Here is a 27,221-nt window from a genome sequence, read left to right on the forward strand (position 1 = left end):
GATATAGGAATAGGGAAGAGGATAAGGGGAGGGATTTTTAGAGGTATACATTTAGAAGGGAATAAAAGTTTTCTAAATGTATAAAGAAATAAGAGGGTAAGGTAATAGTATAAGGGAGAGGGTATAGAAGATTGTCTAGATTAATGGGAATGTGATAAAAAGGGACAGAGTAAAGGGAAGAGAATAAAGGGTAGGTAGGTTAAAGAGGGTAAGGAGAGATCCTTGGAGGGGAGATAGCAAGTAGACATTTAAATAGAGGAATCAGGAGGGATAGGAAATAAAGAGATACACAAAAATATAAAATAAAGACCAGGAGTAGAATTTATTATGTAAAAAGAAAAAAATAAGGAGTAGTTATCATGATCTCAAAGTTAACGCTAAATAGGCTTAACCAAAGGAGAAACTATTAAAATAACTATTGACACTATAAATGCTTGGAAGTCTATCTGTTAAATAAGACAAATCCAAGAACTATATGAATACAATTACAAAGCACTTCTTATACAAATAAAGTAACATCTAAACAATTGGAAAAAATATCATGGGCAGACTGAGCCAATAAGACAAAAAATGACAATGCCACCTACCTACATTAATCTACTTGTTCACTGTCATACTAATCAAACTACCAGCAAAGTGTTTTATAGAGTTAGAAAAAAAAAGTAATAGCAAAATTCACCTTGAAGAACAAAAAATGAACAGTGTCAAGGGATTTAATGAAAAACAAAAGTGAAGGAAAGTGGCCTTAGTTTGACCAGATCTCAAAATGTATTTTAAAGTAATAGTCATCAACTTTCATCTACTTTTCTTTTAATTTTGGTTGTACTGATTTTGTTTGTGAAAAACTTTTAATTTTAAAATAGTCAAAATTAACCATTTTATATCTCATCATGTTCTCTATCTCTTGTTTGGTCATAAATTCTTCCCTTCTTTATAGATTTGGTAGTTAAACTCTTCTATACTCCCCTGATTTGTTTTTGGTATCACCATTTATGTCTAAACCATGTACTACCCATTATTCCTTACCTTGGTATATGGTATAAATTTTGGTTTATGCCTATTTTCTTTCATAGTTTTTCTATTTTTTTTTAAAGCAGTTTTTGTCAAATAGAGAGTTCTCCCAAAAGCTTGGGTCTTTGAGTTAGTAATGATCACATTTGCTACAGATGTAGCACTATATTTCTTAGCCAGTCCCAGATTTTCTATCAAGTTTAAATCTTTTTGCAACAAAATCCTGAAAGTCTAGCATTTCATTGAATGTCTTGTTGTTGTTGTTGCTCATATTATGCTTTACTTTGCTGGGCACAGTATTTTTGGCCACGACCCAGTTTTTATGGTCTTCAATGTATAGTATTCCTGTGTTTTAGAATTCTAATTGTAGTGTCACTGTATTCTTTTTTTTTTTCTTGCTTATAATTTTCTCCTTGACCTGGAAATTACAGAATTTGACCATAATATTCCTGTAGATTTTCCTCATAGGATCTCTTTCAGATGATGATTGGTGGATTTTTTTTTTTCTACTTTCCTCTCATTATAACACTTCAGGACAATTTTCTTAATTATTTCTTGTATCAAAATTCTTCTTTTGATCATAGCTTTCAGGTAGTACAATTATTCTTATGTTATCTTTCTTGATTTGTTCTTCAAGATTTGTTGATTTTCTTATGAGACAACTTACATTCTCTATTTTTTCTTTCTTTACATTTTGTTTTATTATTTCTTGGTCTTTTATAATTTTGTTGGCTTCACTTTGCTCAATCCTAGTTTGCAAGGAGTCATTTTCTTCTCTAATATTCTTGATCTCTTTTTATAGTTAGTTGACTTTATTTTCATAATCTTGTTTTTTCTTTTTTAAAATTTTCTTCAGTCTATTTCATCTGATTTTTAAAATCTTTTTTTGAGTTCTAAGACTTTTTTTGGACAGTTAATCATTTGACATTACTATTCAGGGTAGGAAGGGATTTTTTTTTTTTTTCCACTTAAGTAACCTCTGAAGATAAACCCCAAGTCTTCTCTATTCTTGTAATAAGTTTACATATGTTTGGGTTCTTTCTCCTGCCTGCTTTTTTTTATTAAAAAAAATTTATAGCAGGGTATTAGTATAACTGAGTTTTAGTAGGTCCTGAAGTGTGAGGTATGGTGCCTCTTAACTCATGTCCTCCTTTAGCCCTCCAGCTCTCTGGCCTGGAACTGAAACCAAGAACTTCCCTCTTCTCTAGCCAGATGCTTCCTTGCCTCACTGCTTCTGGACTCACAGGGCCACATCTCAGCTGTGCCTGGCATCCTTAATCAGCAGAGTCTTCCCCAACTCAGACACAGGACTTGCCACACTATCTGGAGGTGAAAATTCTTGTAGCTGGGCCCCAGGCTACATGTCAGGGGAGCTACCCTTTGACTCACCACATGATTTTTCAGAGGAACTAGAGTGGAGATATTTATACTTCAAGGGGACCATATCTCTGCCCTAATATTTTCCTCTGGATTTTTGCTGGTTGTCCCATGACAACTATTGTTCTGCCCTATTTTTCTTTGCTGTTCTTCTACTTTCTACCCTGAAGTGTTATTTGGTATTGTTTGTTGGAAGGGCTCTGTAGTCTTGGAATTTTCCGACCTACTCCATCATCTTCCAAGAATCTTCTGTCTTGTTACTCTTTTTTTTTTTTTTTTTAAATAGGAAGGAGTGTTGTATTTTGTCAGAATCTTTTTCTGCATCTTTTGACATAATCATATGATTTCTGTTAATATGGCCTTGACATGGTCAGTTATGCTAAGAGTTTTTAATATTGATCTAGCCCTGTTTTCCTTGTATAAATGTAGCCTTGTCATTGTAGATGATCCTTGAGATAGGTTGCTGTAATCTCCTTCCTAATAGTGTATTTAATATTTTTGTATCAGTATTTATTAGAAAAAATGGTCTATAGCTTTCTTAGTTTTTTCTCATGATAGCCTAGGTATCAGTATCATGTTTGTATTATTTTAAAAATTGGACTTTTTCACCAGTTTTTCCAAATAATTTATATAGTATTGGGGTTATTTGTTAAATATTTTGTAGAATTTTCTTGTGGATTTATTTGGCCCTGGAGAATTTTTTTTCTTGGAGAATTCATTGATGGCTTGTTCAGTTGGTTTTGTTTTTGGTTTCCCCTAAAATGAGATTATTTAAGTATTTATTCTATTTCCTTTTATTCATGTACTTTTTTGTAGACATTCACATGACATCTGTGATATTTACAAAACTGCTCCCAAATTCCCATTTAATTTCTTATGCCAATCCATGACATATTGAATCCATTACACTTATATTGCCCAATTTATTGGCACATAACTGGGCAAAATACCTTTTAATTACTTTAATTTTCTCTTCATTGGTAGTAAAATCATTTCATCTTTGATACTGGTAATTTGGTTCTGTTCTTTTTTTTTTTTTTCCCTAAAATGAAATTAACCAATGATTTAGCTATTTTAATGTTGTTTTCTTTTCCTTCCACAAAACCAGCTCTTGTTTTTATTCAGTGTCTTAGTTTGAGTTTTATCAATCTCTTTTGAATTTTGGACTTTCCAATTTGGCATTTAATTGAGGGTTTTTAATTTGTTCTTTTTCTAGTTTTTTTTAGTGTATGCCCCATTCAGTGATTTATTATTTCTCCGTTTTATTTGACATAAGTATTTAGAGACATAATTTTCCTTTTCTGGCTGTCTCTCAAATTTTGGTATGTTACCTTCTCTTTAATGAAATTATTGAGTGTTTCTTTGTTTTGTTCTTTAACTTTATAATTCTTTAAGATTAGCTTATTTAGTTTCCAATTAACTTTTAATGTCTTTCCACAGTTCTTTATTGAACATAATATTAATTGCATTATAATCTGAAAATGTGCTTTTAACATTCTGCTTTTCTTATTTGATTGTGAAGCTTTTATATTATTTCTATTTTATGCTATAATACATAGTCAGTTTTTGTATAAGTGGGACAAGCCATTGAGAAAAGATATATTCCTGTCTGTTCCTATTCAGTTTTCTTCAGAGGTTTATCATATGTAGCTTTTCTAAAATTCTTTTCACCTTTTTAATTTCTTTATTTTTTGTTGCATTTATCTAGCTTTCACAGAGGAAAGTTGAAGTTTTCTTCTTCCCTCCCCCAATATGGTTTTATTTTCTATTCTTACTAAAACTCACTTGAATTTTTAAAATTTAGGTGCTATAGAGGTATACAATATATACCTCTATGTGTAGTTTTGATATTACACTTATCCTTTCTGCAACATGTGGGTTAGAGGCATGACACTCCTGAAATCTGGAAAAAGACATGTGAAATTTTTTGCCTTTCTCTTTACTAGAGAAGTCGGCTATTTTTTTCTTTTATGGGGTATTTATAGTACTTTTTTTGTAAAATTTGGTTTGATATTATGCAATATTCTATGTATATTTTATATCTTTATGGATTTCTAAACTTTTTCTTTTTCTTTCACTGGCCTTTACATGTCTTCTGTGGTTTTCACAAAACTCCCCCCAAATTCCCATTTGATAACTTATACCAATACATGTCAGCCAATGCATGTCATTGAAAACACAATGGGGAAAATCGCGATGTGGAATGGGTAACCATACTTCATGGCAAGACAGTATTTTTCCTTATCTCTTTTAAATAAACCTACTTTTGCTTTTGCTTTGTCTGTGATCACAATTATTACCCCCTCCCCTTTTTTGTTCTTCAGTGAAATAGAGTATTTACTTTGTGTGGGTGCTTAATATATGTTTCTTGTAAACCACACATTGTAGTATTCTGGTTTTGAATTTATTCTGCCATCTATATCTGTTTTATAAAAGAATTTATCCCTTTTACATTAACAGTTATTATTAGTATATATTTCCCTCCATCCTTTTTTCCCCCCTGTTTATCTTTGTTTCTGTCTCTCTTTCCCTCTCTTCCTTCCCTCTCTCATGTTTTGTTTCTGACCATTACCTATTCTAATCTACCTTCCCTTCCATCAGTCCCAGTCTCCTCAACTACTCTTTTTCCCCTTTTCTCCTACTTTACTATAAGGTAAACTAGTTTTTTTTTTTAAATGCCTTATTTCCTGTTTGAGCTAGTTCCAATGAAAGTAAGGTTCAAGCATTGCTTGAATGCTTCTCTCTCTTTTTTCATCCTTCTCTCCCTGTTTGCCTGTCTACTGTAATAGCTCTTTTGCATCTATTCATTTAAGATACTTTATGCCATTCTAACTCTTCCTTTCCTCATTTCCCATTGGAGTTCTCTTTCTCACTCTATTTTTTTTTATTTTGGATATCATCCCATCTTAGTCAATCTTAGTATACATCGTCTATGTATATTTCTAACTGCTATAATAGTGATAAAGATTTTTAAGAGTTACAATTGTATTTTCCTGTGTGGCAATGGAAACATTTTAACCTTATTGAATCCCTTATTTTTTCTCTTTTTCTGTTACCTTTTTATGTTCTTGAGTCTTATATTTGAAGATCAGATTTTTTTTATTCATCTCTGGTCTTTTTATCAGGAATGCTTAAAATCCTCTACTTTAATTGAATGTACTTTTTCCTACTGGAAGAATATAACCAGTTTTGCTAGGTAGGTGATTCTTTGCAGTAATTCTAGCTCCTTTGCCTTCTGGAAAATATTTTAAGATTTTTAATTTTTTCATGAAGAAACTGTTAAATCCTGTGTAATCCCTATGGTGTTTCCTTGTTACTTGAATTGTTTCTGGCTGTTTGAAGTATTTTCTCCTTGATCTGGCAGTTCAGAAATTTGGCTATAACATTCCTGGGAATTTTCATTTGGGGATCTCTTTCAGGGAAGTAATTGGTAGATTCTTTCAATTTTTATTTTATCTTCTGTTTCTAGGATATCAGGGATAGGGTTTTTTTTTTGGGTTTTTTTTTTTTGAAAGATGATATCTAGAGCCTTTTTTTGATTATGGCTTTCAGGTAGTCCAATAATTTTATGTATCTGTTTCCTGAGTCAGTTGTCACAGACCTCAGAAAGTAGGACCTTATACTTGGGACTTTATGCCCCCATTACCTTGGGACTAGCACTTGATTACACTAATAATTTCTAAAAAATAAAACAACCAAAAAAATTTAAGCAAAGAAAAATCCAACCGTATATAGGTATTATGGGGATAGTGAAGACCTGAGTTAATATTTAGAGGAAGTTAGTAATGGAACTAAAAAAGTCACTCTTTTTTTCAGTAAGTAACATCAAATGGTCCCAAGTAGAAAAGGAGTTCTTGAAAAGACTTGAAAAATCAAAGAAGAGAGATTGGAAAAAAAAATTTCAAATGATACTTGTTCACATATTTTCCACACATGCATATGAAATGTAAAAATTATTTATATTGGGAATGACAACATTATTCTTAAATATCCTAAGCTATGTAGCTGTTTGAAGAAAAAAAAAGCTTAAATATATTGAATTTTACAATAGAGTAGTATCATTCTGTAGCATTTTGGGGATTACAGTGTTCCATATAAGTGAATCATTTTGGTAAGTTAGGGTTTTTTTTTTTTCTTTTTAAAGTGCACTGTTTTTTTATTTGAAGGTAGAGGTGGGGCAGGACTCAGGAGAGAAGGGATATAGACTTTGTTTTCTTTGGTTGCTTGCCTTTTTTCTTAAAGGCTGATTGTCAGTAAATGTAGTCTTGTACTTTAACTGCTGTGTATTCTTCATCAAAGCCATTTGTGAGACTTTGTCATGCTGAACTGCATTTTTTTTTGCTTATAGACATTTAGATAATCATAACCTGTGGGATCCCAATGAATTTGCAGTTCACTGCTTCAAAATTATAATGTATTCCATTCAGGTAAGGTTTAAAGCTGCTTTAGTATAATTGCTAAGTAACATTAGTTCTGAATAAATTTCATTTGTTTTTTCAGCAAAGAAAACTCAACATAGAGCAGGTTAAAATTACACTGAATACCCTGAGTAGGATATTTATTGTTATATTTGTTTGATTACTAGCTTTTGCTTTATTTTCCATGTCACTTATCAAACTTGCAACCCATTTTTGGAGAGACTACCATATAAGTTAATCATATGGCAGTCATTTCTGATTTATAAAATAAGCATTTTTGTAACTCCATAGCATTTTAAATGAATTCTTATTGATATCTTTCATTTTATATCACTTATATTTCTTAATGTATCCTTCCTTTCCCTCATCTTTAGAGCAATTCTCTATAACAGAGGGGGAAAAAGGAGAAAAAAAAAACATATTACCCCTAAAGAAAAGATGTAAGAATGCATCCTCCCTCTCTCTTTGAAGAGATGGGTGACTGTGACTGGGGAATACTAAAAATCTTATTGACTAAAACAGTAGACACACATAATAGAGTCCCTAGTTACGTAAGTCATCATGGATGGGCCTCGGCTGAGCTTTGTGTGGTGGTTGCTGTCACTTATCAACCCTGTGTTCTAGGGTATGCCATTTAGCCTTTGTGGACTTTCCTTGTCCCATCATTCAAAAAGATGCTTGATAATTTTCTTATATATTTGACCCAGCTGGTATGAGGATCCAAGGAAGTAATTTTGGATAAAGGTCTTTGTAAACCTTAAAGACTCTTTATAAATGCCAAATGTCTTCATTATTATGTTAGGATTGGGAAAATTAACAAACACTTGTCAGGATGAAATTGGATAAAAGCGTAAGCTCCTTGGAACAAACATTATCAATGCCCTTTGTTTGCTCTGCCAGAGTTCTCTATGCAGCAGCAGGGGCTTAACTATATTTCTGGAATTGAGCCTTAGAAAAAGGTTATGCCAGAAAAAGTAAAACATTGAAGCAATTCCTTCCCCTCCCGGCCCTTCCCACCCCGCAAGGTACTCCTATACATATCACAAATTATTGGATGGCTCTCATCCCAAGCTTAATTTGGTTGATTAAATACTATAATAATTATCTTTTGAAGAACATGTAGACTTTAATCCTATGCTGTTGACCTCAATCCAGATTTCATTCATGGTTTGTTGACAGCCATTCACCTAGGCACCCTTAGTAAATATGTCAGATCTGGGATTCAGATTCCTCTCCTCTGATTGCAAATCCTATGCCTTTTCTATTGTATCATGTAGCTTCTTGTCTATTATATTCACTTTAAAATTTTTTATATTGATTGCTTTGTGTGATGTAACATAATTTACCTTTATATAATGTTTTATGTTTATTTGATTCTTATGATATAGATACTACAGTTAATATTCTCATTTTACACTTGAGGAAACTGAAGTTTAGATTAGATGATTCATTCAAGGTCATAATGCTTAAGTGCTAGAAATGGGAACTCTATCCAGCTCTTTCTGACTCCATTTCTAGCATGCTATCCTCTATGCCACTTAGCCTTTTTTATGATATGAATTCTTAAATTTATATAGTTTTAATTTCCCCAAACCATAGTATTAAATTATGTTTAATATATTATCCACTTTTCTTGAAAGGTAGACAGTATTTGAATAATGTTGACACATAAAATTTAATTGTATCTTAGAGCCAAATATAATTAACATGAGCGTGATTTCAATATTCCATGTGATAAATTAAAATTTTTTACTATTTCTTGAAGATTATAATAAATAGAAAAGTGTTTAAATTAATTTTTTAAAATAAATTCCCTTGATATGAGGTTAAGTGATTTTTTATAGGATAAAAGAGAAAATTGTCTTTTACATGTCCAATATTTTTTCATTTTTATTAGGCACAGTATTCTCACCATGTGATCCAAGAGACTCTAGGACATCTTGATGCTCGAAAAAAAGATTCTCCACGTGTTCGGGCAGGGATTATCCAGGTTCTATTAGAAGCAGTTGCCATTGCTGCTAAAGGATCTATAGGTAAGTAACAAAAAAAAAAAATACTTAGTATAATCTTTTTCTTTTTTCTTTTTTTAAAAACATTGTCATGTGCCCAGTGGAACATCAGGGAGGATTCAAAATACATAACAATAAATTTCCATTTCAAGAAAACATAAATAATAACAGAAAAGATGATATTCATGCTTCTTTTTATGCTTCTTTGTAGTTTATTCGTTTGTTCTCTGCTGTGTACTTTTTACTCTATTCCTTTTATCTGCTCCATCTGCCCTAAGCAGTTAAGAACAGAGATAAGTGTATATATAAATAAATTTATAAAATACTTAAACTGACATGCATATATGCCCACATATACTCAGACACGCAAACACATGTATAAAATGTATTTACCCATATATAAACGACATTAATATAGGGAAACAAACTCATAATAATTCAGGGTTCATAAGGAGAGTTTGACCTAACATGAAAAGTGAGACCAGAAAGTAAAGAATCAATGCAAGAGGAAGGAATATGCATGCGAATTTGTTAAAATCAAGGGACTTTGGAAATTAAAAATTATAATTGTCACAGATGTCCTTCCTGTTTCTAACCTAAGTAACTAATGATAAAAAAGGATTGTTGGAGCTTTTTGGTCAAATGACCAGCAATATGGAAGGTTAGATTTTTTTTTTTTAAACCATATTCACAACCTCTCAAACTCTAAAGTAGAAATTATGTCTCAGAGAGAAACAATTTCAGCTTGTCAGAACACCAAGAACCAAACAGGGTAAAAAACTGATGAACTAACAACAGGCAGGGCTAATCAGTAACAGTTCACATACTCACAAAGGACTTTGTCTTCTTTCATGTTTCTCAGCAGTTCAGCACAAGCTGACCTATGCCCTTGCAACAGAACTAAGATATTCTAATTGCTCCATTCCTTCTTCCCAGTGCTGCAGAGATCTAATTTCCAGAAATTTACTTAGACTGTGCTAAAAGTCAGGAGTTATAGGTAACCTTCTGTGTTAGAAAGCTTAGCCAGAAAATAGAGAAAAGCGGGATGTGGGTCAGGATACATGTCAAACTCCATTAATCTTGAGGCAAAGATCCTAGCATCCAGCTGGGGCCAATGCTGTCTCATTCTTTGCTTGGTCAGAGAAGTAGGCTAGTGAACCATAAATTGCTCGTTGTATAAAAAGGTTTAAATAACTTTGAAATCCATTGCTCAGTGAAACTTCCATCAAAGAAGGAATCAGAAATTGAGTATGTTTGGGGGGGAGGGGCAGGGATGGAAAAAAGGACTGAAATTATCAAAGCTCTAAGAAGAAAGAAAATTCAGAGACCTTTAACATAAACAGATAAAACAAGGGAGATATTAATAACAGACGGGAAAATGTCTTCTAGATCAGAAAAAAGATCTCAGGTATTTGTGAATAAATATTGCAAAACATAGGAAAATTAAACACCTAATGAGGCAGAGGATCCTGTATATTCCCAAGAGAATTTTGAAAACAGCAAGATGTTTCTGAATAATTTGAAAGAAACAATTTGGAAAGCAGAATTTATAGCTTGCAGAGTAGGAAAATTGTCAGAACAGAAAAATTTGAATATAGAGTGATAACTCTCACCAAAGAAACAAAAAAAGAGATAGGAATGCAAATGCACAGAAATAATTTTCGTGTATGAGAAAACTTCCATTTTTTCCAATAAAGTCTTTGATATGCTGGCTTGGGTTTATCTTACTACCCTGAATTGATCTTGCTGTTCTTTATCTACATCTCTACTGACTATTCATCAAACTGAGAATTTATTCTATCTTTGCATCTTAAAATCCCTAGTCTACTACTTCAAAGTGCCACTAGGTATTAATCCCTCTCTCCTAAATTTTTAAAAATTTTACTTTTTATGTATTTTGTATATCTATATATGTGCACATTATTTTTCTTATAGAATGTAAACATTTGAGTTTGAAGACTTTAAATTTTTTTTCTTTGTATATCCTATGTTTATCATAGTATCTTGACTGAAACAGACACTTAATAAATGCCTGAGTGGTAGATTTCTTGTCTCCTCCTCTTATATAATAAATATATTCCCATGTCAAATTCCATCAGCTATTCATTTTGGTTTCACTTTGTCATCATCTTCACCATAACTCCCCTCTTTACTCCCCTACTCTATTTCCTCACCTCCACCCCAGGATAATCTTGTGACCAGGAAATTTATCATCCTGGATATTATTTCAGCTTTGCTACTCACACCTCTTTAGTACCCTCGTTTGTTTTTGTCTTCTTAATTTGAGGACTGGAAGGCAGAGAAACAAAGCTTCTGCCATAGTTTCTATTTACAGAGAGTTCAAAATCCCAGTTATTTCTTCATTTGCCAACAGCTTTTCTCTCTTATAAGCACCTTGAAGGAAACTTTCTATCTTTTTGCATTTCTAGCACTTAATGCAATATCTGGCAGAACACTGTGCTCTTAATAAATGTTTATGGTATTTTGTTATCATTGTGTATTTTATTTATGTATTTATTTACTTATCTGTGAATGTATTATATTCCTTTACCACACTGGATTCCATGAATATGATTTTTGTTTTTGTGTTTCAGAATAATTGGTTTCCTTTGTAATACTATGTATTTTATGTTTTAAAAATACACTCCTGACAAGGGGATTGTCCCTAGACTTATTCATATTGCTTAAGGAGTCCATGATACAGAGAAAGATAAAAACTCTTACTCTAGCAAAATGTAGGTCTCTTAAGGAAAGGAAGTAACTCATTTTTGTGTTTCTATTGCCAACAAAATGTTCTAATTTTTAAAGATTCTAATATTGGAAAAGAACATCTATTCTTATACATGTTGCTTTACAGGCCCTACAGTATTGGAAGTATTTAACACCTTACTGAAGCATTTGCGTCTCAGTGTTGAATTTGAAGCTGGTGAAAGACGAGGCTCTATGGGCAGTGTCACTGTAAGCACAAGCACCAAAGATAATGATGAGAAGATTGTCCAGAATGCTATTATTCAAACAATAGGTAAGTGATCTTTACTTTCAAATAGTATTTTCCAAAAAAGCCTTACAATTAAGTTTTTAACTTAGGCATAAAACTTAAGAAATATTTTCATTAGAAAGGCTGAACTTTTAAAAACTGTTTCCAGATTGCTAGGAGAATGAGTAAATTTGCTAGGGACTATATATGAGCCATGATTTTTTTTTTCAATTGAATGAGCTTGAGTTCCTAATTATCAGTATATGATAACAGAGCCTTATATATTCCTGTAGCATAGTCTACTAAACATTTGTTGCTATATTAGATTATTTATACCAATTCTGAAATATTATGCATACTCAGATTATATATGTATATATATACACACAAAATAGCAAGCCACTTATAATATTTAATTAAAAAAGAAGAAAAATTTACTAAGCTTTTATTTTTTTCTTACTTTCTCCTTTACATTATCTCCCAAAAGCTGAATTAACTTTAAGAATAATATAGGTATTTTGATTCTGTCATTGTTTGAACCCACCAGAAATGTAAGTTTTGATTCATGGATATCTAATAATATTAAAAATTGATGGTTCTAGGAAATGTCAGTAAATTACGGTTATTTCCTACAAATATAGAATCACAAAGGGGAAAGGGATATATGTATGATAGCTATCTTCAAATATTTTAAAGGGCATTTGATTGAAATAGGGAATTAGTTTAATCCTGGGTCTTTGTACTGGAGATACTAGATAAAATTTTCAAAGAAAAGAAATTTAAAAGCATTTTTAATAGTCATTTGAAAATAAAATAGGATGTCTCAGGAAGTTGTGGGTTCATTGGAGGTCTTAAAGCAGTCTGTAAACATTTATTAAGTATCCACTATATTCTAGGTACAATGCTAAATGTGTAGGATACAAGGAAAAAAGGCAAAATAAAATCCTTGCTCTCAAAGAATTCATAGTGTAAAGATTTTAAAGTCTGTCATGGAAAACAAAATGCAAATAACTGTATTCTAACAAGATATATAGCATAAATTGGAGATTCCCTTCAGTTAATTTTGTCTTAGTCACATGTATACAAAATGTTTGCAAGTCATTTTCCCTACTAGAAGTGAGTTCTCAAAGAGCAGGGACTATTTTTGCCTCTCATTGTACCTTCATCTCTTTGTATCATGCCTAGCACATATGTAGTACTCATTTACAGAGTTAACAAGCATTATTTTCATAGAGATGATATTTAAGCCATGGAAGATGAGATCACCAACAAGTGTATACAGAGAAAGATGAAACAAACGATCCCCTGCCCTCAAGTAGTTTATAGTCTGGGGCTATAGCATACACATAGGTCAGTACAAACTATGTACAAAGTTTACAAAGTATAGCTTTTAAATTCTTATTAAAGGAAACCCTCTTTTTTAAAAATACCTCAACTTCCTAGGAAAATGCCTTTTTATATATAAAGCACTTTAATATTCATTTGAATATTATTGAGTTGACTAGTCTAAATGTGATTTTGAAGCAGATTATATAGACAGCTATAATAGTCATATATATTATTTAATAATGAATGAAGTTGAGAAAACATTTGATTTATTCATCTTTTAAATAGTAGTACAAAAATATTTTGGAATGTTGAAAATTTTTAATAATTTACAGTTTTATATACTTTGGGAAATTATAAAAATTCTTTTCTATTAAATTAAAAATATTTTATAGGGTTTTTTGGAAGTAATTTACCAGATTATCAGAGATCAGAGATCATGATGTTTATTATGGGAAAAGTACCCGTTTTTGGAACTACCACACATACTCTGGATACCAGTCAGCTCGGGTTTGTTACTTTCTGTTTTTTCATACTTTTAATTTGAACTTAATTTTAGATTGATGTCCTTCTAAAGTAAAAGTAGAAGGAAAAGTAGTTTTCATATTTGTGTAACAGACTACATCAATTTTGTAAAATTTTATTTTAAAATAAGTTTTAATTTTTAATCAGTTAATCAACTTTCTATTTGTATACTTCAAATTTTTTTGTATTTTACAATATAAACATTTATAGATTACTCTTGCTTCACAAGAATTTTCTTATAAAAAGGTAAAACCATTAAATAAAACTACTAAGAAGAAAAAAAAGAAAGCAAATTTCTAATCACAACTATATGTCATCTTTATTATGCCTACCAGTTACGTTGCTTAGTTAATATGTAGAATGAGTACCTAAAAATCAATTTGTAGTTACTTTTGGTCTGTTTTTTATATCATTTGTCTTTGTGTTCTCTCTGCTAATACAGATCAGTGTCTCTTTTGTGACTTAATTATCTAAAGAGCATGGGGGCCTAAGAAATTTATTACTTGGCTAGGATCACTTAAGTTGATTTTGTTTTTTGTTTTTGAATTTGAATGATTTTTTTCTTTAGAGCAAAAATTTTTTTTTTTCTTTTTAAATCTTGAGTCAAGCCTTTTTCTGTATATGAGCAAATATACTTCTGTAGGTTGAACTCATAAGCGAATAGATTACATTATGTATAATGGACATTGTATGACAATAAAAATTTTGTTTAGAAACATTGTATTGTATATTTATCATTATATCAAAGAGCAATGCTTCTATTTTACTGCTGAGGATAGATACTGTCACAATGGCAATTAGTAGAAGAACCATGCTTTGAAAACCTCTGTCATCTAACTGCAAAGCCAACAATCTTTCCATTTTATTTGATCTTGAGAAGCATATGAAAATGTCTCTTTTTAAAGATGGGATATTTCAAGTCAAAGACATTAGTAATATGATTAATAATGGGTAATACAAATTGAATACTAAATTTAATACCTGGGAACTTTAAATTTTAGGGAGTTGGGAACCAGACGGATTCAGATAATGTTGCTGAGATCTTTACTTATGGTAAGTCATATGAGATGTGCAGTGGACTGGGAGGGAAATAGTCAAAGGGTATTTAAGTGAAAATATTTGAAGTTTACGAGTCTTATAGTTTCCTATATAAAATTAGAGAATGATGGAGCTCAAAGTAGTATTAAAGATCTAATTCAAGTCTCTCCGTTTACAGATAAAGAAATACAAATTTCAAAAAGTTTAGATGCCTTAGCCAAAGATGACATTGTTTATTTTCCTTTGGTGAAGAGTCAGGAAAAAAAAAATGGCCTCCAAGACTAATTAATATAGCTTCTAGAGGCTGTTCTAGGCCACCTAGAATTCCTGATTCAGAGTTTATTAAAACACACGATGACAATTTCCCTCTTATATTTAAATCAAGTTCTTTTTTAAAAAATATTTCAAGTTGAAAGAAGATATACATGTTACTTTAAATTGGTAAGTGAATGTATGTTTGGAATTTACCAGCATATTTAATTCAGGAGTCAGATTTATTTGGCATGTTTTAGAGAATTTAATTTTGGCATGTTTAGAATTTAAATTCACTTGAAAATAATTTAAAAACAGATTTTAAAAAAATAAGAAACTAAGAAACAGATTGTAGATAATCATGTCATTTGACATTCCTGAAAAAGATTTTCAGTTATAAAGAACCACAGTTATTTTTTTTTTTTTTTTAGTAAAAAATTTCTTCAATGAAAGGAAAATGCTTTTAATTTAATAAATATTTATTGTTCTTCACCTAGGTATTCATTGTTGCATTAATTCTTCTGGAAATAAAGAATTCCTTAATCTGATTCCTTTAAATGTATTGGATATTTTCTCTTGTCTTCTTCCTCTTTTAACCCTGTGTATAAGCTGTTACTTAATACCAGGATCCTCCAGAAGCCATAGGAAAATGGCCAAGAAATTTTGGAATGGATGGGAACTCTTAAGTGGAGGAAGTTTGAGAAGCCTTGATATTGGGCTGCTACTGCTTCTGCTGCATTAGGGAGCTACTTTACTCTAATCATTGTGGAGGAGGAGGTAGTAGGACTTTCAGGGTGGCCAAAAAAAGAGAATGGTAGAACTCCTAATGAATAAAGTTGAGAAAAGCTATGAATTCTACCTTCTTAGCCCAGTGTATTGATTATTCATTATGACCTGTAAGAATTAATATATTATGCATCATAAGAACTGCATAAAAATTGAAAGGTAATCAAATGAGATCTTCCATATCCTTAATTTTAATATTTTTTTAGGATAGTGGGGAGAAGAAAGGCAATATAGTTTGTAAGTGGCTATAATTTATAATATTAGAAAGTTATCTGAGAATAAGAGAAATGAAAAGTGTTGTCCATGGTCACACAATAAGAGAAGAGAGGGAACTTGAATATGTCTTCTTGATTTTTGGTCTTGCAGTTAATCCACTGTGTCATCTTGTTTTATCACATCATAATCTGTATGTTGAGTGAAGTACAAATTTACAACTGGATACAAATTTAAAACTGATTTCTTAAGTCATTAAATAATTAATGAATAAACCAAAGTGAGAATATGGGCAATGAATTTAAAAACAATTGGCCAGAAGGGAGACCTTTTTTCTTTTTAACTTAATAATCTTTATTTTGTAATATGCTAGCCTATATTATAAGTAGGCATCTAGTTCACGCTCTTTGAGAATGAAGCTATGGAGAGTAAAAGTCTAATGCAAGCACAGTGTTGATAATACATTCACTTTTTATACATTTTTAGGACAGAATCAGAAAAAAAATGAACTAATAAGCCCTGGTCTATATATTTTTGCATTTTTAACAAAGTACTCTTTATCTAAATTGTTAGAAGTACATGGAATTTAAAGTTTATTCTATATAATCTCTCAACCAGAAGAAAAATTTGTTGATCATTTACATTTGTGTGTTATGTCCATGCCATTATAAAGAATTGCTTCTAATAGTCATTTTCTCTTTTTCTGTTAATAACACACCTACTTTAATGACTGCATTTTAAGAATTTTGATATTTAAAACCTTTTAATTCAGAGTAGATAGATGCATGGAAATATTAATCAGTCAGCTTGTATATAGTATAATAGTTTTGAAAACCAGTGTTCAAAATGAGAAAGATGTCGTTATCTTTAACTTTTTGCTTTAAAATAAGTGAGATAAATTACACATAACTCAATTTTCACTTATTTTTCTTTAATCTCATCTCTTTTTATCTTTTGCAAATTAATGTTCATTATATTTATTGATTATGGTAAAGTCATTTAAAAAGTTTTAAGTAACCATGTTTTCTCATTGGGTACATTCTGATTTTATGCTTTTATTTCTGTTTCCCTCAGAAGATGTTCTGTATATTTATATGTCTTTGAAAGGATAATTTGAAACTTTAAAAAGGGTTTTGGAAAAGACAAAAGATTTTGTAATATTGATGTGTATTTATATTAATTATTCTTAGGTAACATCTGGATACAAAGCTAAGACCATTGTTACTGCACTACCTGCCCCATTTCTTGATCCTTTATTATCTCCATCTCTAATGGAAGACTATGAACTGAGACAGCTGGTCCTTGAAATATTGCATAACCTACTTGATCGACATGACAATCGGGCAAAACTTCGAGGAATCAGGCAATTTTACTTTAAAATTGATTTAATTAATATTTTTAAAGATGATTTTAAATTAAATAATTAAGTGGGAGAGATTATTCTAAAATTTTGGATTTTCAACCTAGAATCCATGGAGATTCCTCTAGAGGGAATCAATATTCACCCTTTTGGAATGAACTTGAACAGGAAAACAGTTACATCTTTATTTTCATTAATCTTTGCTTTCCATTGTTATTATGTTTATTTTATTTTGTGCATCTTAAAAACAGTCTGAGGAATCCATAGATTTTTATCAAATTGCCAAAGGGCACAAAAAATTATGAAGATCCCCTCTCAGTAGATCCTTGAGATTTCAAAAACAATACCTGTCTTTCATTTAATTAAGAAATATTGGATTTACTTCATAGTAATTATAACTTAAAGGTGTATGGTTTTAAATTAGGCAGAAGTCTTTACATACATTGGTTTTTACAAACATTCTCTTATTAGAATTTTATCACATCCTGAGGTGTTACGGTACTATCAATATTATTGTCATTTTATAGATGGAAAATCTGAGATTTAGAAAAGTTAATGACATCTATCACTACTAGTATATGTCAAAATTGAGATTTAAACCTAGAGTCTTCTTGACTCCAGCATATTATACACTTTCATTAGGCTTCTTCACTAGTTGTGAATGCGTTTTTAAGATGGCTGTATGCCATAAAGATAGAAACATTTCATATTTCACAATCATGTCTTTGAATAGTTACTAGCTTAAATACAAAATCTGTTTTTTTATTTTAACAAAGTCTGATTTTACTTTGAAAATTATAATGGTTTTATGATTAAGTTAATAATGCTTTTGTGATTCCTGAAACGACTATAGAATACAGTTATTACACACAGATATATAATTGAAAAATGGAAATTGCTGTAAGAAAGTTGAAAATAGTTCAGACATTTTCATAACTGTTTTTTCATATGTGACATCTTGATATAATTAAATATGTGATAATGTTTCTTTAAAATAATGTATTCTTTGTTTCCATAGAATCATACCAGATGTAGGTGACCTCAAGATAAAAAGAGAGAAAATTTCCAGGCAAGATGCAAGTTTTATGAAAAAGGTGAGAACCTTTATTATAGAATGGTACATAAATTATGAGTATCTATTTTAAGCAGTTTCACATTACTATACAGTTTCACGTTACTATAAAATCTTAAATTGTCAGGTACCATAGAGGTAATTTAGTCCAGCCTTTTTGTCCAATCTATGAATTTCATCTGTAGTATTATTGATTGTTGATCATCTCTCCTCTACTTGAGCATTTAATAACTGGAATTTGCTACCTCACAAAGTGATCCATTCCATTTTTAGATGACTGTAACAGTTTATAAATGTCTTCTGTGTATTTAATAATGACCTGCCTCCCTTTTGTTCCTCTTTTGCCCACTAGAGCTATTCAAATTGTTTTAAGTTATTTTTCACTGTTGACTTAAGCATTTTGAGTTCAACTATTCATTTATTTTTAGAGAAAATTCTTGCCAAGCTTTTTGTCAGAAGTTAACATGTAATTGATGGCTTGTTTTGTTTTTTTTCTTTACAATTTTATTTGTCTTGGGTTGAATTTTTTTTTTTTTTTAACAAAAATTAGTATGAAAAAAATAAATGTGGCAAAGGGCTCTTCTATTGATTTTTTTTTTTTTTTGTGAACTATGTATCATTTGATCAGTACCCATTTTTGGTTACTCATAACAATAGGTATCAGCCTTTCTTGAACCAAGTGAAATTTACCTTTCTCTTTTAAGGTAGAACTCTAGAACACTTCTAGAACACTAAAAAATAAACTCAATTCAGCAAGCATTTAGCAAGTAAAAGAATGTATGATCGCAAAGGACAATTGGTCAGATAGATAGGTAGATACTGAAGTTTAGAGTATCCAGATGTATAAAAGCTCTCCTTGCCAGTGAATTTTCTTTAATGCCTTTGATACTGCTGAGAACTTCTGTTGGAATCTTTACAAAGTGATAAGTCAGTTTGTAAGAATTTCAACAAACTTCTTTACTTCCAAGACATTCTTGGATATTTCTGAGTCTACAAGATTTCTTTGCTAAAGTTGCTTTGCTTTGCTAAAGCTGTTTTGGACAGAATGCCCATCCCTTCATTCATTCATGAATCTCTTTGTGTAGTTGCTCCTATTAGCCAGTTACTTAGGTAAAACCAATAAAATTAAGGAGCATGATATAGTGAAGAATATGATGTACTAGGAATCAGAAGGTCTGGTTTTCAACAGGTAGTCAGTCATGCATCCTTTGTTTTAAGACGCTGACTAAAGAGGGGAATCTATTGGTTCTCAAGGGAATTTATTCTTCTGTGGAATAGTCCAAATTGTTGTGTCTATATACTCGAAGCATAAATTTACTCTTTGTATCTGCTGATCAGTTGGTCAAGCATTTATTTAGGACTTCTTATCTATCAGACATTGAATCATCCATTCTACTTTTCCCAAGTAGAATAAAGTAAATTTTTTAAGTATTTTTGACTAAGTTATGAAACCCAAAGATTCAAGGATAAGTTGTAAATTGCTTGCCAAGATTTTAGCAAAATATCTAATAAAATCTTTTTTTTTTTTCCTTTTTAATATAGCTTTTTATTTACAAGATATATGCATGGGTAATTTTTTCAGCATTGACAATTGCCAAACCTTTTGTTCCAATTTTTCCCCTCCTTCTCCTCAACTCCTTCCCCAGACGGCAGGTAGATCAATACATATTAAATACAATATATTTATACATATCCATATAGTTATGCAATCTTGCTTTTTATGGATAATATGGAGGTATGCTACACAGTAGTACAATAAAGTTGAGTTGAAATTGGTTGGGTAGCTGGACTTGATAAGTCTATCCACATTAATAGTAGTTGTCACTTTGGTTTTGTTTCTTTTTCTTTTCTTTTTAAATAAATTACCTCCATTATACATAAGACATGCAAAACATTTCCACATTAGCTACATCATAGGGGGGAAAAGCAAGAAAAATACGTTTTAGTCTCCATATAGAATTCATTAATTCTCTCTCTGGAGGTGGATGGCGTTTTTCATCGTAAGTACTTGGGAATTGTCATTACATTAATTAGAGTAGCCAAGTGTTATGTAAGTCTTTTTCTGAAACCATCCTAGGATTACTTACAGTGTTCCACCCTAATCACATACCGCAAGTTGTTCAATCATTCCTAGTTCATGGACATTTCTTCAATTCCAATTTTTGCCATCACAAAAAAAGCTACTATAAATATTTTTGTACAAATAGGTCCTCTTTTTATTTGACCTCTTTGGGATACCAACTTAGTAGAGGTACTATAGATTCAAGAGTATACAGTTTTATAACCTTTTGGACATAGTTCCAAATTTTTATTCATAATTAATTATTAGATCACCTCAGAACTCCACTAAACAGGCACCTATTTTTCCAAATCTCTTTGAGCATTTCACATTTTCCCATTCTATCATGATAGCCTATCTGAAAATGCATGGGGTTGCATAAAACAACTCTAATTGTTTTAATTTGCATTCTCTAATTATTAGTGATTTAGAACATTTTTTTCTTATGACTTGATACCTTTGATTTCTTCTAAAAACTGCATGCTTTTGACCATCTCTCAGTTGGGGAATCACTTATTTTTCTAAATTTGGTTTCCTATATTTTTGATAAAGGAGACCTTTGCTTCAAATGTTTTCCTGGTTTCTGCTTTCCTTTTAATTTTGGATGGATTGGTTTTGTTTGTGCAAAATCTTTTTAATTTCATGTAATCAAAATTACCTATGTATTTCCTGTGATCCTCTGTATTTCTTGAATTCTCCAGTTGACTATAGAAATCTAAGAAGATTAAGTTTGTAGAGATAAATATAAAGTCTTACAGTCTTATTAAAATTTAATTTCACATTAAATTGGGATAGATGGATTGTGGTCAGTCCGTAAACATTTGTTTTTGTTATTGTCAGTCATTCTGACGCTCTGTGACCCTATGGAACATAGTACACCAAACCCTTCTGTCCTCCTCTATCTCTTATAGTCTTGTCAAAGCTCATGATTGTTTTTTTCCACTCAAAAAGGGATTAACATACATATATATATATATATATATATATATACACATATACATATATGTATATACACACACATACAGTAGGATATAGAAATCTGTCTTATACTATAGGAAAATAAATAGGGACAAGGGCAAAATAGGAGGGGGAGGGAGAAAACTAATAGAAGTTAAGGCAGATTGGGAGAGGTGGTAATCAGAAATAAAATATTTGTGAAGAAGGACTGGGTGAAAGATGAGAGAGAAGGATAAACAAAGAAAAATAGGATGGAGAGAAATACACAGTTAATCATAACTGTAAATATGAATGGGCTGAACCCACTCATAAAACACAAGAAATAGTAGAATGGATTAAAAAACAGAATCTGACAATATGCTGTTTACAAGAAACAGATCTGAAGCAGTCACAGAAAAAGTAAAGGTAACTTACTGGAGCAGAATCTCACTACCAATGAGTAACGACTTAAAACAATTATTAAGAGCTGTTTTGCCCAAATATATTCCAGATAAATCTGAAAATCTAAATGAAATGGATTACAAAAATATTAATTGCCCAGATTGATAGAGCAAATAGGATATTTAAATAATCCATAGACAAAGAAATTGGGGGAGGGGGAACCCAATGAATTCCTTAAGAAAAAATTCCCAGAGTCAGATGGATTCCCAAGCAAATTCTACCAAATGTTTAAAGAATAATTAATTCTTTAAAATAATTGGGGAAATAAGTGAACAAAGAGGCCTACCAAATATCTTTTATGATGCAAATATGATATTGATATCTAAACTAGCCATACCAAAAACAGAGAAAGAAAAAGTATGGAAAGAATTCAGAATTTCCCTAATGAATATTGAAGCAAAAATGTTAAATGTAGTACTATTAAGGAGATTGCAATAGTATATATCACAAAAATCATACACAGTGACCAAGTGTGACATATAAAAAGTTCAGTACATGTGGCTTTTAAGTAATTAATCATTTTTTAAATAATTGTAACATTATTAATAAAAGGTATGGTCATTTCACCATTTCTCAGTCCAAAGATGACTCATGATGGAGAAATGTGCAAAGTTGCAGGATATAAAATAAATCCATATAAAATTGTCAGCATTTTATTACCAGCAAACTTTGTTGGTAATATATAAATACAGAAATGTTACTTAAAATAACTATAGACAATATAAGATATTTGGGAATCTACCAGGCAAGACAAGCCCAAGAACTATATGAATACAATTAAGTAATCAAAGCTATCCATAGTCATATGAAAAAAAATGCTACATGTCACATCATATTGGTTAATATAACACAAAAGAAAAATGACAAATATTGAAGGAGTTGTGAGAAAACTGAAACACTAATACACCTGTCTTGGGGTTATGAATTGATCATTCATTCTGGAGAGCTATTTGAAACTATTCCCAAAAGGCTATAAAACTGTATATCCTTTGGTCCTGCAATAACACTCACTGCTAGGTGTGTATCCTAGAGATAGTTTCCCATTGGCTGTTGAATAATTTCAAAAAACTTGGAAAGATTTGTTATAAATTGATATAAAGTGAAGTAAGCAAAATTAGGAGCACATTATACACAGTAACAGCAATATTGTATGATGAAAAATTGTGAATGATTTAGGTATTATTAGCAGACCAGTGATCCAGGACAATGCCAACGGATTTATGCTGAAAAATACTATCCATAATTTTAAGATCTGATCTCACCACAGCATAATGCAATTCTCCAAATGAGCTTCATTTGTTTTTGTTGTTTTTGTTTCTTTGTTTGTTTGAATCTTGGTTTAATTCTTTGTAGTTAAAGATCTGGTTTAAATTCATTTTTTGTTTTGACACTTAATTTAAAGCCTATCCTAACAACAAAAACAAGTCTCAGAAAGAAATGTAGATCTAAGTCAAAGAAATGTATCATTTTCTGCATTTAATAAATGATAGTCTTTTTCAAATCAGCTTACCAATTTTTACAAAGGTTTTGTTAAAATTCAGCTAACTAAATTTCATCTTCTGTCATGTGAGTTATTTCTTATTGCAAACTCTTTCAAAGGTTTTTGGTTTCAAAAGTTTCAAAATCCACTGAAACTTTTCTGTGAAAGATTTTTAAATAGGTTAGCAAATTCTTTTTCCAAGATTTTATGGAATCTTGGAATTCCATAATTTTATTCAGTCGTGTCCAACTGATTTATGACTTCACTATACTACAATGGATTATCATTTACTTTTTCATTGGTTACAGTAGATCCATTTTGTCAGGGAACAAAAGGTTAGGGACTTGCCCAGGAAATGTCTTGTGTCTTTTCCTGGATTTGAACTTGAATCTTCCTGACCCCCAGGCCCAGTGCTTTATCCACTGAACCACCAGCTGCCTTTTTTTTTTTTAATGGAGGAAAGAATCATGTTATTTTTGACAGGAAAACCTTACTTTTTAATCATGTTAATCATAATGTTTTCATATTATCAGCTAGTTTCTCAAAACACAATTTATTAAGGTTGAAGTTCATTGTTAATGATAGTGGATATAACTTTGTGTTTCATATAGCCTTGATAATTTTTAATTTTTAAGATTGATTTCTTTTAAGATCTGATTGGATTTTTGTTGTTTTTTTTCTTTCTAATGGAGCTGGTGAGTTTGTTTGGGAAAGTGTCAGCATTACCATTTGTCCTTTATTAGTATCATCATCTTTATTAGTAGTACTATCTTTAGTCTAAAGTGTCTTTGCAAAAGTTTTTTTAAGCTTTTTGTCAATTTTATGACAGGTAATTTAATTAAAACTAGATAATATAACCCATAAATCCACTCAACTAGATGCATATAAACTGTAATATGTTGCAGTACACTGAAGATGAATGAATGAAAGCTCTACTGTTTATCCCGAATGTGGAACACTGGTTTTCCCATCGAAACACCATGCATACAATGCATGATGTATAGACTGGCAGCTGGTTTGAGAGAAACTTCCAATGTCAGTCTTCCTATTAAATCTTAGCAATATTTAATTTCTTCCTTTTTATATGAAAATACATGAAAATGAGTCTAATACATTTTTTTTCACAGTAACCCATTATAGCATCTAATTCAGTGTATCCTACTTTGGAGAGGAGAGTAATTTGATAAGAAAAACAATCCTTTATTATAGTAGTACATATATTATTTCTTTCACAGATTTTTGTATAGTTTATATTCCAATTAATATATATGACATTCTCCAGAAAAATGTTTCTCATTACCTTTTTAAAAAAAACACGATTTTCTAGAACCATTTGGAAGTGTTTAATCAAAACATCCCAAGGTTGTTCAGATATCAATAAAGTATATCTTAAACTGAATTGATTCTTTAAAATTGAGACCTATAGTCTATTTATAAGATGAATTGTATCTACCAATCTGGATGTATGATTATGTGTGTTTGTATCTGGATAAGTATATATACACATGACTATATATGCATAGGTCCATAAATTTGTGCTTTCAGCATCTACAATAAAAATGTCACAGGTTCTGGAATATCATATATCAACAATAAAAAAATAGGCCTGTGGCTGAAAATATTATGTCCAATAAAAAATTGACATTTAATGAACACTCAGATTTTCTGGATTTTGTCTTAACTGAACTCAGTAGAAAATTTACTATAAGTGCTAATATCAAAGACTAATTTCAAAGGACTCAATAAGGAAAAACTGTTTTTATTTTATCTGTGGAAATGTAAACCATATGTCTAGATTGACATTAGTAATTGGGTAGCCCAGAAGAAAGGGGCAGAGCTGAGTATGATCTGACTCTAGGAAACTGTCTAAGAAAAAGTTGAAAAAAATAGTACTTATGCCATGTGAATGAAGTGCAGAGAAAGAACTAATACAGAGGAATTAGATGACAGAGAAGGGAGAGCTGGTAGTTCTGAAAACCTATTGGTGTTGGGAATGGGTTAAATTGGGAACAATATGAGCACCCATCCACCAAGAAGGGTATTGCATCCTCCAAATTCTACAAGGAAATAAGGGGGGCAGGGAAGAGGATAAAGTGGGATATAGAAGGTTGTGTGGATTTATGGCAGTGGGACAAGGTATGTAGGTTAGTGAGAAAGAGATAAAAGAGGAAAGGGTAGGGGAAGAAGATACGGAAGGCATATATGGGAGGGAATGTTAATAGCAAGGCAAGTTAAGGAATAGAAATAAAGTTGAAAAGCTGAAGAGGGATAAGAAATAAAAGATGCACAAACACAATAACAAGGATCAGGAATTAGAAAAAAAAGTAGGGTTAGTAATCATTGATTTCAAAGTCAAGATTCAGTGAAGAGAAATGTATATTATATCTCAGCCATATTCATATTGTTTTAGATGCATGTCTATGTATGTGTATATAAATGTGTGTGTGTGTATAGTAAAAAATGCACAGCAGAGAACAAAAGAAAACCTTTAAGGAAGCAAAGAAAAGGTAGACAGATGTGAATATAATGTCTTCTATTATTATATATGCTATCTTGAAGTGGGGATTTATTATATATCTTGAATCCTCCCTGTTGTTCCACTGGACACATGGCAGTGTTTTGTTTTTCTTTTTTCTCTATTTTGTTTTTTTCTTGTTTGTATTTAAGTTTTAAATAAATTTAAGAGAAGAATGGTGGTTTGACTGAAGATGGCATCTGAGCTGATCTTTGCATAGGGGGAGATAAAAAGGAAAAAAAAATTCTAGTTTTCAATGAAATTGCATTCTATTAGGGGAAACAGCATGTATCTAGAAAATTAAATATTTTTCAAAAAGTTAAATATATAATTTCCAAGGGAAGGCCAGGGGATTGATATGAATGACACTTTGTTAACAAACCATTTCTGAAGGACACTGTAAAAGATAGTCTTCATGGGTCAACATGACCAGTGGGGAATAATGGCAAGGAAAAGGACTTCAACCTAGATAGTGTCCCTATTTGGAAGACTTCTGAGTAGAGTCATAGGGTAATAGGTACAGTACAATGGTAGTATACTGATCCTTTCAGAAACATAATAATGCTGATTTGATTTTCAGTTCCACCAGCTAGGTGAGATAAAGAATAAGAGGGATATACAGGTACCTATGTATTGATAAGGTATATGACTGATAAGCAAGGATCAGGTTGTGTATTAGGACTGAGTCTAATTACAGTGATAAGAGGCATGTTATTCTCAGCCAAGTCAATACTGTCCCTATGGATTGTTGGGATTTTAAAAAGATTTCTTGAAATTTTTGATCCTAAGCTAATGGCTGGTTTGAGCAAGAAAAGTCAAAGGCAGGGGATGAATTTCTGATCTTTTTTAATGATTTTTTTTTTAGGGTCTTATTAGAGTTGCCTTACATAATTGCCTTGTAATACAAAATGTACAATTCAGCGTTTAAATTAGGGAAGTAATTTCTGTTGACATGACAATTTTCAAGACATTTTTCACTCAGGCAGGGAGGTATTCTTTGATTTTAAAAAGTCTAGACTAGTACTAGTTTTGGCAGGTCCTGCTAGGCTAAAGAAAATTTGAATATGAGGCTGGTAACACATTGTGTTTCTGTTTTCCAGGAATCTGCTTGTCTGAGAAAGGCTAGCCTCCGTGGCTGATTTCTTTGAGGGATATGAATCAATGTTATCAATAAGCACTTGTTAAGCACCTGTTGCGTGCCTAATACTGTACTGCACTTTGAGAAGCCCAAGACAGATGTGAAACAGTCCCTGTTCTCAAAGAGCTTATAATTTATTTGTGTAATCAATATATGCATATATTTAGGTATATACAAAACAAATCAGTTACTTTAATAAATAAATAAATTAAAGTTGATTTAATTAAAACACTAGCACCGGGGGGGGGATAGAGCAGTAATATATTG

At 31.2% G+C, this 27,221-nt stretch overlaps 1 protein-coding gene across 3 annotated transcripts in view; it reads left to right on the forward strand.

Annotated features, from left to right (window-relative positions):
• EFR3A (EFR3 homolog A) overlaps positions 1-27,221 on the forward strand; it is a 136,486-nt gene that overhangs the window by 70,198 nt on the left and 39,067 nt on the right. For all 3 annotated transcript variants that reach the window (XM_031947206.1, XM_031947207.1, XM_031947208.1), the window contains 7 exons: positions 6,737-6,815; positions 8,704-8,839; positions 11,673-11,837; positions 13,514-13,628; positions 14,645-14,696; positions 17,123-17,295; positions 18,311-18,386. In XM_031947206.1, coding sequence (XP_031803066.1) covers positions 6,737-6,815; positions 8,704-8,839; positions 11,673-11,837; positions 13,514-13,628; positions 14,645-14,696; positions 17,123-17,295; positions 18,311-18,386 — 796 coding nt within the window. The remainder of the gene's footprint in view (positions 1-6,736; positions 6,816-8,703; positions 8,840-11,672; positions 11,838-13,513; positions 13,629-14,644; positions 14,697-17,122; positions 17,296-18,310; positions 18,387-27,221) is intronic.

Source organism: Sarcophilus harrisii, chromosome 1, assembly GCF_902635505.1.
Source record: "Sarcophilus harrisii chromosome 1, mSarHar1.11, whole genome shotgun sequence".
Taxonomy (NCBI): Eukaryota; Metazoa; Chordata; class Mammalia; order Dasyuromorphia; family Dasyuridae; genus Sarcophilus; species Sarcophilus harrisii.